Genomic DNA, 13,523 nt, shown 5'->3' with positions numbered 1-13,523 from the left:
TCTCTGGCTTTTTAATATGGCTCGAGTTATTTTGAATTAAATTTGTTTCAGTTGCTAAATGGACAACAGAGCCTTGCATTAGTGTCCATACTGCTTTAACATTTTGACATTTTACTACAAGCCCAAACCTGAAGATTAGACCAAAACAATGTACCTTATAACTATGATGTCAGAAAGAAAGAAAACACAGTTGTATTTTTTATGTTATTTTATGTTTATGTGCTCCAGAAATCAGGTCTTCATAGAAGTGGCACAAAAAGAATCTCACTACTGAAAACTTAAGTTTAAACATTTTGGTCTGCATACAGAGAAAAACAGTAAATTGCATTTACTTGGCTACATTTTCTTGAGTAACATTTTTAGTGAAGAAACATGATAACAAACATGTATCTATTCTCTACAAATTATCCCATAAGTCTATCTCCTTTTTTGTTCTGATTCATTTGTGATTTTATTATATTGTTGTTTTGAATACTTCTCAAATTTTAACTTGGTCTTGTTTACGCTTAAGGACTCTTTCAGTTTCAACAAACCTTGTTGTGACATTTCTGTGAGTATCTGGTCGTTCTTTGTAATCGAAGGAGAATGAGATGTCGCTATCAGTGAGTCGACGTCAGCAAAAAGCTCAATATGTCAACAGTCATATTTATTGCAAGACAGAAAAAAATTATAGATTTTGTTTTTAAAGCACTTTTTCCAAAACAGGGTTACTTGTAAGACTTTTTTAGGTGTTCTTGAATTTAATCCTACACGTTCTCGCATTTTTGTTGTCCCACATGTACAACAGTCTTTTGCTGGGATAATAGGACAGCATAGCTAAGGTACCATCTCCTGACCTTAAATCAAAACTTGCATCCAGATGACTCTGTGTCATCAAATCAAAGGCATATGTCACACGCTTGTCGCTGTTATCGGTAAAATACACCACCCCGCACACAATGAAGGCATTTCCTGCTTTAGCTGAAGGATAGCCAGTGTTGATTAAGGACAGCACAGAGAAAGCGTCTGGGTCGAGTTTAGCCACCACCGTGTTGTTGTCTATGGAAGAGGCAAAGATGACCCACAGTCCATTTTCATCCACAGCAAACTTGAAATAAGTCTTTGAGTTGTGGAAAAGATATGTCAGGCCTTTATATCTGCTGTTCGGCATTCGCAGGGAGCTTGTATTCTTTGTTTTCAAGGCAAACCTGTCAAACAAAAACATTTGATAATGGTTACATTATTATAGAAAGCCTAAAGAGATAACAGTGCCTTCCAAAAAAAACAATTCATACTACTTGGACCTTTTCACGTTTTCTCAAGTTTCAACCATACATTTCAATGTATTTTATTTGATAAACCAATACAAAATAGCACATAACAGTGAAATTGAATGTTTTAAAAGTGTGGCATGCATATATATTTTCCCATATTCTCCATATAACAACCAAATTTTTCTCCACTTAACTGCAGGTCTTTTGGGGTTTGTGTCTAAGACAATTATTCTTTGGAAAATACCTACAGCTGACTCAGACTGGATGGAGAATTTCAGATTTCTTTTGTTGAATTTAGAGTCAGACTTTGACTAGGCTACTTTAACTCATGATTATGCTTTGAGGGCTGGTGTCTTGCAACATCTAAATGTGTGTTGAAACAGACAAGTTGCAGGAGAGTTCAAGATGAATGACGACTTTCGCAAAGCACGTTAAATCTAAGATGTTCAAGTCAGGAAAGAGAAACACGTTTAAAATTAAAACACTTACTTCCAAAGATTATATGTTCCTCCATTGTGAAAGTAAAATGATTCCTTATAAACAACATGACCGCAGCCTTGGTAGAACTTATTAATATCTAGACGTTTGTGTTTGGTGTCCGAAAGCATTGAAATGTTCTTGAACTGCTTCAGTTCACGACCTGGTGGAGTAAAAGTTCCTGTTAATTCAGGGAACCACACTTCACTATAAGGAAATAACAAACTCTGAATGTATGACCTGAAAAATGCTCTGCCACCCAGATCCGATCATCAGGCCGGGATGCATCCGACATCCAGGCTCCGAATGTGGAGTGCATGTCAATAGACTTATCTGCACATCTGATGGCTTTAATGTTGCAACCTACATAAAATAAGGCAAAAACTTAATCACTTTCCATTATATTCCTTGCACAATGCATATGCAAAGGACCTTGATCCCCTTAATATTATTTCAACAAATTGTTTTTACCCGTTTTTGTCATTTTTTCATTGTCAGCTCCATTGCTCTTCTTGTCGGTTGGGACACGTTGGGAAGACTCTGAGAAGGGGAACAAATGTGATCCACATTCTTAAAATAATGTAAGGTTATGCTTTAGCTGTTTTAGATTTAACATACAATGTGATCAAGAGCTCGAGAAAGGAGCGAATACCCTCTTTAAAGAATAAAAAAGTATCTTACAAACAATTTGAGCAAAAAAATAGAATAAAACCCTCATTAATAAATCTTAACGCCAGCAGAGGACAGATTCTCACCACTTTTCATCGGTTTGTCTACAATGTTTCTGCTGCCGTTCGAAGAGTTTCTTCTCTGACTTTCATCAGCAGAAGGTGAAACTGTATGAAAAAGAAATAAAGTAAATGCTTTTCTCTTTGCTGAATAGAATGAAGATTTTATGCCTGAGAGATTACTACTACAGCCAGAAAACAAATAAGAGTTTTACATTTATGCACATCAACCTGCACATTTACTGGCACTTGTGGTACAGATGGATTAAAAACATTAAGATAATCAGTAGTTCAGTCTCAGTATGGTTAACACGTAGATAAACATTTCTTTTTCTTAGCATCAGGAGTTGTTGATTCTAAAGAAATCAAAGATTGCATTCAAGATATTAATATAGATAGGAGTAAACACTGAATCTTAAGCTTGGTATACTGTTTTTTTTTTTTTTGTTTTGTTTTTTTTACCATTTTTTACTGTAGTTTCATTCGTGACTGTGTCGGAAGTGAAAGTTTTGCTGCTTCGTTTGGTTTCACTCGATCCTGTGCAGTAAAAATAAATGCAAAATATTAAAATTGCCTTTTATTAGAGTAATGTTAACAAAATAACTGGCACATTTTTTATTTTTAATAATGTAATCATTTTACCTGGAAATAGTTTTAATGGCACATATGTTGCATTTCCACCATCCAAATCATTCAGAGTCCCATTGTTGTCATCTTGAAATGAAACTTGATCTAGAAATAGTGAAATATGAAAGTTTAACATTTTAAATAGATGTGTATAAAGCAAAACTATTTATTAGTGTTTTTTATTTATTTTGGGTTTTTACCCGATTCCAGTTTTTTATTTGGAGGATTGTAAAACTCAGAAATATCTAAGGTGCCTCCGGTGTTGTTAGCTGAATGTCCTGTTGATGTTTCTGTGAAAGAAAAGTTTAACCCTAGTAGATTCACAGTAAACTTGAAATGCTAAAAAAAGATTTAAAAAAACTGAAAACATGAATTTCTTTCACTAGAAGAATAGAAACTGAATTATTTAGAAAAAAATGATTGTGAAATACAACATTATCTACTGAGTTCTCATGATTTCTAAAACATTAACAGGGATAAAAACATTTGGATCAACTCTGATATCATCCACAAATATGACATCTTATGTTTTTAAAGTATCAGCACAGATGTTGACTGTTATAAGTTTTTACCACTTTCAAAGCTTGTTTCTGTGACGACCCGTCCTCTGCTGTCATTGAAGGCGTCAGCTGGACCTACAGTATGTGGAAAATCACGTTTTACACATTTAATCTTAAAATTCATGCAAGTTGCAAGAAGGGGAGGTTTTAAAGTTTAAATACCGTGTAATAATTTTATTGGTCTCTCTGGATTCTCTACCGTTTCACCTTCATCAGTCGGCTTTGGATCTAACGACATTTTAAACAGGAAGAAGTTCAACAAAATGTTTCCTGTAAAACTTGACTCAGCTGCAGAGAGAAATGTAAATCAATCTTAACGGTTTACCAGGTTGTATCTTTTCATCTTGATGTTCAGAAGAGCCAGAAACAATAAAAGCATCTGTGGTGACATTAGCTGAGTCTCGTGTTGGTTGTACTGAAAAAAGAAAAAAAAAGATAAGGTTTAATCAAAGAACATTTAAAAATCTACAGGAACATCTTACTAAATTAGAACATCACCGAAAAGTTATTTTATTTCATAATTGAACTCATTACAGAAAGTCTTAAGATATTTTACACTTTTATTGGTGTTAATTTTGATGATTACATCTGAAAACTAATGAAAACAAAAATGTTTGACTGAAAATTTAAAGATAATGACAATAAAAAGGGATTCTAATCCAGAAACCTAGAGAATCACTTAAGCTAAAGAATCTGGCTGTTCACTGATTACTGTATCCAAACATGCCGATAGAAAGTTAAGTGGAAGAAAAAAGTGACGTAGAGGTCGGTAGGCAAGCAATTGGGATAATAGCAGGTTTTGGAGGACTGGAAAACAAATTATATTTAATTACTGAATACTGAATTTGTTCAATTAAATTGATTTACTGAAATAATTTGACATTTGAAATGTTTTGTATATTGAAATGCACCTGTATATTTCTGTAATTTGACTCACATTTTACTTGTTGCTCTTTAGAAAACTGTCATATTTGATAAACTCAGCAGTGAAACAGTGAACTGTTATAAACTGTTATAAATCATGGAGTTTCTCCAACACTTTAACTATGTTTTATATACTAAGATAAACACCAAAGAGCAACTTCAGTCACTCTGCTACCATTGTTTTAAATGGTTTTTTTGAATACTCTATCATCTATGAATGCAATAACAGGAACTAAATTTCTACATAAACATGTATTTGTTTTCAATCTAAATTAGACAGTTATTCTGCACTGATTTCTAATATATTAGGATATTTTACTACTTTTAATGCTGGTTTTCGTGTCTCTTCTGTCACTCAGAGTGTCTTTGCTCTGGTCTGTACCAAGTTGATCTAAAAAATCAACTTGATATGATATGTAAACATTAATCCTTTAACCACTTTAATATGAATACAATCCACAAATGTAGACATTATTATTTTTTATATACAAACCTCACTCACCACTTAACATGTCGCCCCATCCTTCTGTAGCGTTTGTTGCCTCTGAATCATTCAAAGTCCCGTTGCCAACACCTTCATGAAACAGCTCTGGTCCTGAACAAAATTTCAATCAAAGAAGTTTAACACATTTCCTACAGAAAAACTCTGACTAAGATGAGGAAGAAAACATTTTGGGTTAACCAGGGTCACCTTGCGTACTCAGTTGGTTGTAAAATTCAGAAACATCATTAGCGTCTCTGGTGACATTAGCCGCTTCTCGCATTGGTGGATCTGTAAACAAAAACAATAAAAAAAAAAAACAGGGTCCAGTTCAGAGAACAGTTATCTCAGGTGTGTTTCAGTAAATGAGCACATTAGAGAAAAGCTAGTATATTTATTAATTTATTTCAACTAACAAAGCCGAACTGGATTCATTACACACAGAGTGAGATATTTGAAGTTAATCTGATGATTCTGGATTACAGTTTATACGTTATACGTATGTTATGCTATTAGCATGCTATGGCTAATAGGATCATATCCTGCAGAAGGTAGATAAAATACAAAAAGTAATGGCTAAAGAAGGCTATCCATAGAGCACACCATCTAACCATTTTCATGGAAAGTTGAGTGGAAGGAAAACGTGTGACTGAAAAGCATGCACAAGAAACGGTGGAGTCACTCAATGGTCAGTCTTTTACATTTAGCTAACAGTTTCCGTTACCTAAATGTAACTTTTGGAAATTATGGTCTCAGACTTTAGGAAACAGTTTGACGTTTCTGTGTTTTTTTTAAGCTGCACACAATGACTCTTCATGAGTGTAACTTCTTAAAGGTGAGCTGATGTGAGCATGCAAAAGCAATTAAATTTTTTAAGATGAAAATTTTAAACACAGGAGTTACAGTGCACCAGTTAGAATTTGGTGTTTGCATCAAATTCAATTAAATTGAAAATATATGGCATTCTGTACATTGTATCAAATAAATGAAGACATTTTACCACTTTTAAATCTTGTTTCAGTGTTGACCTTGCTTTCGTTGAAAGCATCCCTGTTTAGGATTTTACCAAGTGCTCCTGTAGCAGAAAATGATCAATTAGATATTAAATTTAACACAAAAAGTTTAGTTTTGAAGGTTACTGGCCTCGTAATAATTTGATCCACCCATCTGTAATGTTTTTACCCTCTGAATCGTTGAGAGTCCTGGTGTGGTCTCCATCATCGAACAATTCTGGTTGTAGAGAAAAGTTTCATAAAAAGAAATGTAACATGGTTCCCCTCAACAGTTCAGTCAAACAGAGGGGAAAAAGTTGTTTCATTACCAGGATCTGTGCTTGTTTTATGTTGATTGTTATGTTCAGAAACATTAAATGTCTCTCTGGTGATGTTATCTGAGCGTAGTGTTGGTCGTTCTGTAAAAATAAATACAAGATTCACTTTAGAAAACACAAGTATGGTGGCATTGACACATTAAAGTCTGAAACTTATATAAACAGTCTGTCTGTGCAGTTTACACCATTTATAGTACATAATATTAACTTTATACATCAAATATTTCACAATTCTTTAATTGATTTTACTGATACTGTCTCCTATTTTCTCGTAGTTTAGGATCTTTGATAGGGCGTTAAAATACAAGCCTTATTATTTGAACCAAAACGTTAACAACAGAACAGAAAACTGGCATTTTTAATCACACTGTCACGTCTGTACCGCTTTCAGAGCTCATTTGCACCCTGCTGGCGTTGAAGGTGTTCTTGTTTTGTTCTTCGCCAGCTTCATCTAATGCAGAAATAAATGTTACACGTTGTATTTCAGTTCCAGTAAATGACATCAATGAAAATGTCAAACCTACCGCTAATGAATTTAACTCCCTCTGTAGCATTTCTAGAGTCCCAGTCGTTTTTATAAATCAGCTCTGACTCTGTTGAAGAAAAGAAACATTTTCTGTTGGATTTGTTTGTCCTATGCTCTACCTGTAGTTAAATCTCAGTGGTGGTGTCTCACCAGGCTCACGTTTTGTGTCCAGATGTTCCTTAAACTCTGAGCCATTCAGGATATTTTCAGCTGGATGAGGTTTCGGTATTTCTATAAAGAGAAGTTAATGATTCGGTAACATTAAGATAAGAGAAGATAACATTCGGTGTTGGTGACACTATAAAAATACAGTATAGATTTAAATTGTTTGATTTATAGCTGGATTTATACCATATAATCTGAATGAAATGTGTTATAAATAAGTCCCAGAATTTACCTGTTGTCAAATGTTTTAACGTTTCTGTTCTGATTTCTGAGCTGGTGTTCATCCAGTGTGCAGGTGAATAGTCTGGACGAGGCGAAACTAACTCTGCAGAAAACACAACTGGAACGATTTAATGCAAAACAAACAGAGATGGCACAGTACACTCTCACTGTTGGCCTACATGACAAAGGTCCAGCCCATGTTAGATTTTCTGTTAGATGAAAATGGCTGTAATAAATCTTCCAAACATGAATGAATCAGACTTTGCAGGAAATAAAAGCAGACTTGTGTAACATCAGACCTCCTTACCATTTGCTGATGTGCCATCAGTGACATCTGAGCCACCAGCTGAAGGATCGGCGTTTCCACCGGAGTCAACAGAGAGAAGCACTAGGAGGCATTTCAATGCAACATTTTAAATAAAAATACACAGTTTGACAAAAACCAGAAATTTAACGGGTGTGTGTAGCGTTTGAGAGACACTGTATAAAAAGGCCAACGCTGGATTTGTTTGATTAAAAGTTCAAAACAACACATTTCTTACCTGGTGTAATTGGTATCTGTGTGACATTTTCAGTTCTGGTATCGTTCAGTGAAAAATTAACCTCTGGAGGAAAAGATACAGATTCTAGAGAAACAGAATATCAGGTTTTATTCTTAATGTCTCAAACTGCCTTTTTCCCCTTTGCCAGTTTCTACAAACCATGGTTTGTGTCCTGAAGCTTCACAGGTCCAGTAACATTCAGAGCGTCTCTGGTTTCATTGCCTGAATGTGATGTAACTCGATCTGAGGGTAAAGAAATAAATTAAACATACAGTAGTTTGCATCTAAATCATCTTTATTACAGCTTTTTAGTCAAAACTGTCTCTGCAAGCGGCTAATGTTTAGTGCTGAAGGAATGTGTTGGTGGTGTGCAGGAAAGGAAATTTATGATTCATTTAAATGAACTAATTAGAAAAAATAGTTTACTATAAAATACATCTAAATTTAACTTGCAGGAAAAAAATAGTCAAATAATGTATTTAGCTAAAATTTATAACAAAAATATTTCAAATATTTAAATGATAACTAAAATGAGAATCATCTACAATTAGTTTGAACATTTTTAATATGTTTTTTTGGTAACACTTTATTTGAAGGGGTGTGAATAAGACTGACATAACACCGTCATAAACATAACGTCTGTCATGAACATAAAGAAGTCTTCATGAATGTTTATGACAGCTGTCATGAAGTGTCATTCGGTAAATAACGACACTTTTAATGCAAAGTTGTTCTAAAAGTTGCATTGAAAGTCCATTAAAATGGCAACTTTGCATTAAATTATCATAATTTACAAAATCATGCAAAGTTGGCACTTTTAATGGACTTTTAATGCAACTTTTAGAACAACTTTGCATTAAAAGTGTCATTATTTACCGAATGACACTTCATGACAACTGTCATAAACAGTCATAAAGACTTCTTTATGTTCATGACGGGTTTTATCTCATGTTTATGACAGTGTCATGTCAGTCTTATGCACACCCCTTCAAATAAAGTGATACTGTTATTTTTATATGTCAATTTGTTGTTAATTCTCTACTTAGAACTTTAATTTTATTTTTTAATGCAGCCAAAAACCCAATTTCTTTCTCCAAGTTTAGTTTTATAGCCTGACAGGCTACAAAAAATAAATTTGACTATCCTTATGAATTTAAATTAATCATTTCTGGTCTTCTCCAAGCAGGTGTCGCTTCATCAATTTTGAATCGTTTGTTGGTTTCGTTTCTTCTCTGTTTCTTTTCTCCTGTGGAGAAGAACCACCTTGTTTTCTTTAATCGCTGCTGCTCTTACCCTTTGATTTATTTCTGTGATTCTTCTTTTTTGCTTCAGTCGGACAACAAGCAGGACAGGGAGGACCAGGAGGACCTTCATCAAAACAAGTAGTCAGTATTAGGACACATAGGCTGCTTAGTAAATTAATGCATAAATCATTATCTTTTACTGCGGTTGCATAATCTCACTCTGAAATATTTGATACTGTTCTCCCTTTACCATTCTCCTCACTGTGAATGGCAGCAAGATTAACTCGTCCAAGACTTTTTGCTTTGACTAGGCATATTTGTTTCAGATAATTAAATCACAGTAAGAGTCATTGACCACGAACAAGGAACACATGGAGCGGAGGTGAATCATCGGCCAATCAAAATAACTTCAAGATCACATTTATGCCTCTGTAAAGGTCAGAGTTTATGAGTCAACAATAAGAAAAGAGCTCTGAGGCAAAATCCACTGCTCACCAAAGACAACACAAATGTCCATGTGAGACTTTCTGGAAATAAATAGATGAATTTCAAGATTTTTGGGAAAATATTGTATGGACATTATATGGACTCAACAGACAAAACTGTGACTTTTTCAAAAGAAGAGAATCCAGTCTGGAGTAAAAAGAACATCCTACTGACATCAAACATGGCGGTGCGATTGTCTGTAGTTGCTTTGCTGCTTGAACAAGCCCATCCATCCAGCTCAACATTTACACTCACATGTTAAAATGGCTGCAAACAGATACGCAATTATACAACCATAAACTTTGAAAAGCAGAGGTAGAGCCTCCTGCACAACCAACAAGAATGTGGCAAGTGGTTTCTGGATGGTAAGTCAACAACAAAACATTTGTCTTCTCCAGCAGTCATTGTACAGCGGATGCAGCGGTAAAACCAGCTGACCAAAGGTGCTGGAGCACCTTTTTGGGTTGCTAGGTGACGGCCTAGGCTTTAGCGAGGTTGCTAGGTAACAGGTAGTGCCAGCTGATTGGTGATGTAGCATGTTGGAGGTTTTTGAAACTGTTCATTTTCCAGATACCAAAAAGCATTAACTTGATGCCGAAACCTGGCTTGGTCTGTTTTTAGAAGCAGCAGGAACTGAAGTACAAAAACATGGAAAATGTAAATTTTGTACAATATGTTCCCTTCAAACACTTTTGGGTCAGGCACTAGATTACTAGCAAGTCCACATCTGAATGGTTAAAGTCCAGATTAAAAGCTTATTGATATGATGTTTCGTGACCTTTAACTGGCTGTTCATGTTCACATTTGGTCAAAATTCTCCTACAGAAATGCAGATGACTCATTGCCAGTTACTGCTAATGCTGGTTGTTGCTGCTAAAGATGGTGCAAACAGTTCTTTGGTTTAGGGAGCTAGTACACTGTAAAAATTTATAAATATGGGAAAAATTGTATTTATATGGTAAAATTTTTGCTTTTTTTTTCTTTTAATTCCCGGTTGGTTTTTTTTTTTACAGTGTACTTTTAAACACGGTCAGAAATGTTTCTTTTGTTGAATCAAGTTATATTTTATTGATTTTGAAACTGACTTGAAGATCTGAAACATCTAATAGTGACAAAAAAATAAAAAATGCACCCATGTTCTTTGAACCGTTGCTCACTTTTAGAGACTCATTTACATCTCATGGTACATGCCAACTGTTTAAAATACGTTGACACATTGTGATTATTTAAAACTGCTGAAACAAAAGTCTAAACCACAAAAACAGGATGAGCCTGAGTTAACTGCTACTCTTTCTGAATCTTGTAAGACATGACGGGACAAGACAAGTTCCTTTAGAAATTCAAATTAAAAGGGAGTTAACGCTGGATGTAGAAAATAAGTGGTTCACACGCTGCTTTTCTTGTTTACGTTGAATAAAAACGTTCCATAATTCGCATTATTTAGCTGCAACAAACAAACACCACAGTGTAGTAAACATGCATGCAGCAGCTGCAGACAAAGTCTCCAGCAGACTGCGAGTGGGAAGCCCACATTATGCAACCGCAGCCGAACAATGACAGACTGTTTGAAACATGGAAACAACTTTGGTGTCTGGGTTTCTTCATCTGTTTGGGCTACTGTGAAACACAAGGGCTTTCTCTGGATGATCTGATTAGTGTCTGACCTGGCCGTCCTCGTCTGCCGTGTGGGCCCGGCGCACCCGTCGGTCCTGGTGGGCCAGGCACACCTGATACGCAGAAATACTTATTTCAGCAACAGCAACAAGTAGCGGAAGTTGTTACACAGAAAACTGAAGCGTGAGGTTGTTACCTGGGGGTCCAGGTGGACCTGGGAAAAAAAGGAGAAATAAAATTACAGTTGAGCTTTAAAAAAGTAACGGAACCGCAAAGAAATAAGAGTGAAATATTCCCACCTATTAAACAAAATCCTCTGGAGCTGTTGCACAGATCTACGTAGGCTTTGATCTGAAAAAAAAAGAAAAAAAGCACCATAGCATCTACTGTGATTAATCTGCTATCCAGGTAATCAGAATCTTAACACTAAACATTTCCAAGCATAATGTTCCTAATACAACCTGGCCCACTTTACGTGTTCAATAAAAGCTGATGAAATGTAGCTTTTAATCTTTACACAGCTTTTATATCTGCAAGCATTTTCCACTCAAGTAGATAAAATCAACTTCAGTAAAACAAGAACCGAACCATTGATCATGTCAAAGCAGCTTTAAAGTCGTATATTTTTTTCTTTGAGGAGGTGCCAGGTGTTTCAGGGTATGAGCTGAGAAAGCAGCAGCCATGCTCCGCCACTCCGTGTTTTATCCAGGGAAGCAGTAAAACACACACCCCTCCAAATCTCTGTAATGGACTCGTGCATTCTTTAAGCAACACACATAGCTGTCTTCTGCCAAATGGATAAATCAGATAATTTTTTCTTTTCTACTTAGAAATAACTGCTGAAGCTTCTGGAAAGCTGTCCCGTTCAGAATTGCAGAAACATTTTTTGATCACATTCCAGATGAGATTATGACAAATACTAGTTATAAAATGTTTGCACAAATGTCAGACATGGTTTTATGAACTGTTTGATTGATTTGCCTGGTTTTAGTGAGACATGACCAATAAATTACTGAACATGTATGTAATTAATGATTATACTACCTTCTTACCATTTAATCTGTAATAATCTGTTAAATCTTACTTAATTACCAACAACTTGTCCATAAAACATACAAACTGCCATTTGTAATGCACTTCTTTAGGACATCAGTAGTGATATGTATAACTAAACCACCAGCAATAACTGCAATTAATCTTTTTTTTCAAATTTCTGTATATTTTTTGATACTCTCATTGAGCAATCAGTGAATAAAAATAGCAAACGATAACAGTCTCAACAATATATCATTAAAAGGAATCTATTGTGAAAACAATAAATCAGAATTCTCATCCCTTAAGTGATAAACGATACGATAAATGCCCACATTAGAATTTTTTTTTATTACAACCTGTTCCACGCGTTTCTCCTTTTAAAATGTTAATAAAATGTCATCTGTGTGTAAAATAGATCAACATTAAGCAGTAAGTAAACAAGGCTCAATGTGCAAGCAGTGAGTTTATCTTACAGGAACCACAGAGTATGTGACCAGCATCATCTTGTCCTGCTCTCCCTGCTGGTTCCGTCTGCTGCGCCGGAGTTTCCTCAACTCTCCAGTCTCTCCGAGTTCATCTGGCAGCGGTCCTGCTTGCCGCCTGCAGCACCGTGCCAACTCCTGCATCTGGGACTCCAGCCTGACCAGCTCCTCTGCCAGCTCCTTGTGCTGAACCCACAGCAGAACCAAACCCGCGCAGCCCAGAAGCAGCAGCACGCACATCCCCACCAGCAACGTTTTCCACACGGGAAAACTTTCTCTCCCGTCTTTCATGTTTTCGGCGCGCCGTTCCCCGCTCCTCAGCTGCACGGATATCTGATCTCTGCACCTCACCAGCACACACAGCACATATCTGAGAGGCGGCCAACAGATGAGACGTCACACTCGAGCTACTGGAGAGAAATAAACATGTCAAAATGTGTCCGTGCGACTGCAGCGCGAGTACATTGCGCAACAAGCATCTGGGAAACATTGACTGATTTAGAAGCAGCTATAATGGGCATATTTCAAGAATGACATCCCACTGACAGGCCAGCACGGCTCATCATTCTAGTGCTTTTCCTTTCAATATTATCACCAGCTCAACCCACTGAAAATGCTTTAATAGTGGAATGAATAGGTTTGAAACAAGGGGAACACTGTTAGGGCTTTGTGAATGGCGGGCTGTTTGGAAGGACGTGTGGGTGTCAAAACATCCCTTTTCTTTCCCATATTTCCAAACGTTACAAAATGCGGGAAAAAGAAAAGATTTATTTTTACTTCAGGTTATCAAACAAATTTTTACATCAAAGAGACAAAGATATCTAGAG

At 35.9% G+C, this 13,523-nt stretch overlaps 1 protein-coding gene across 7 annotated transcripts; it reads right to left on the bottom strand.

Annotated features, from left to right (window-relative positions):
- Positions 1–195: 195 nt before the first annotated feature.
- Positions 196–13,309, bottom strand: LOC103156496 (uncharacterized). 7 transcript variants are annotated; one of them, XM_007578568.2, is made up of 29 exons: positions 12,688–13,309; positions 11,479–11,530; positions 11,376–11,393; positions 11,230–11,292; positions 9,129–9,203; positions 7,995–8,078; positions 7,836–7,919; positions 7,601–7,681; positions 7,304–7,396; positions 7,057–7,137; positions 6,905–6,973; positions 6,763–6,831; positions 6,372–6,461; positions 6,194–6,280; positions 6,051–6,125; positions 5,252–5,341; positions 5,072–5,164; positions 4,892–4,972; positions 3,971–4,060; positions 3,808–3,873; positions 3,658–3,720; positions 3,286–3,375; positions 3,101–3,190; positions 2,921–2,995; positions 2,486–2,566; positions 2,202–2,270; positions 1,971–2,093; positions 1,743–1,893; positions 196–1,187 (listed from the first exon to the last, which is right to left on the bottom strand). In XM_007578568.2, exons 1-29 carry the CDS (start codon positions 12,985–12,987, stop codon positions 725–727), a joined length of 2,946 nt encoding a protein of 981 aa, XP_007578630.1. In that variant the 5' UTR covers positions 12,988–13,309; the 3' UTR covers positions 196–724. The 7 variants fall into 7 exon arrangements, with proteins under 7 accessions (XP_007578630.1, XP_007578637.1, XP_007578629.1 ...); XM_007578575.2 differs by having other exon boundaries at positions 4,889–4,972; positions 6,233–6,280; positions 12,688–13,308; XM_007578567.2 differs by having other exon boundaries at positions 4,889–4,972; positions 12,688–13,307.
- Positions 13,310–13,523: the final 214 nt, after the last annotated feature.

The sequence above is a fragment of the Poecilia formosa genome, unplaced genomic scaffold, assembly GCF_000485575.1.
Source record: "Poecilia formosa unplaced genomic scaffold, Poecilia_formosa-5.1.2 Scaffold484, whole genome shotgun sequence".
Classification (NCBI taxonomy): domain Eukaryota; kingdom Metazoa; phylum Chordata; class Actinopteri; order Cyprinodontiformes; family Poeciliidae; genus Poecilia; species Poecilia formosa.
The sequence above is the reverse complement of the archived record's forward strand: the minus strand, read 5'-3'. Positions and strand labels throughout refer to the sequence as shown.

Bases quoted from the DNA above. Each gene is read 5' to 3' on its own strand.
- LOC103156496 (XM_007578567.2), bottom strand. From the start codon at position 12,987: ATGAAAGACGGGAGAGAAAGTTTTCCCGTGTGGAAAACGTTGCTGGTG. The intron at 7,397-7,600 runs GTAAGGAGGTCT...TGTTTTCTGCAG, and splicing joins TGATGGCACATCAGCAAATG to AGTTAGTTTCGCCTCGTCCA. The intron at 3,191-3,285 runs GTAAAAACCCAA...CACTATTTCTAG, and splicing joins AAATAAAAAACTGGAATCGG to ATCAAGTTTCATTTCAAGAT.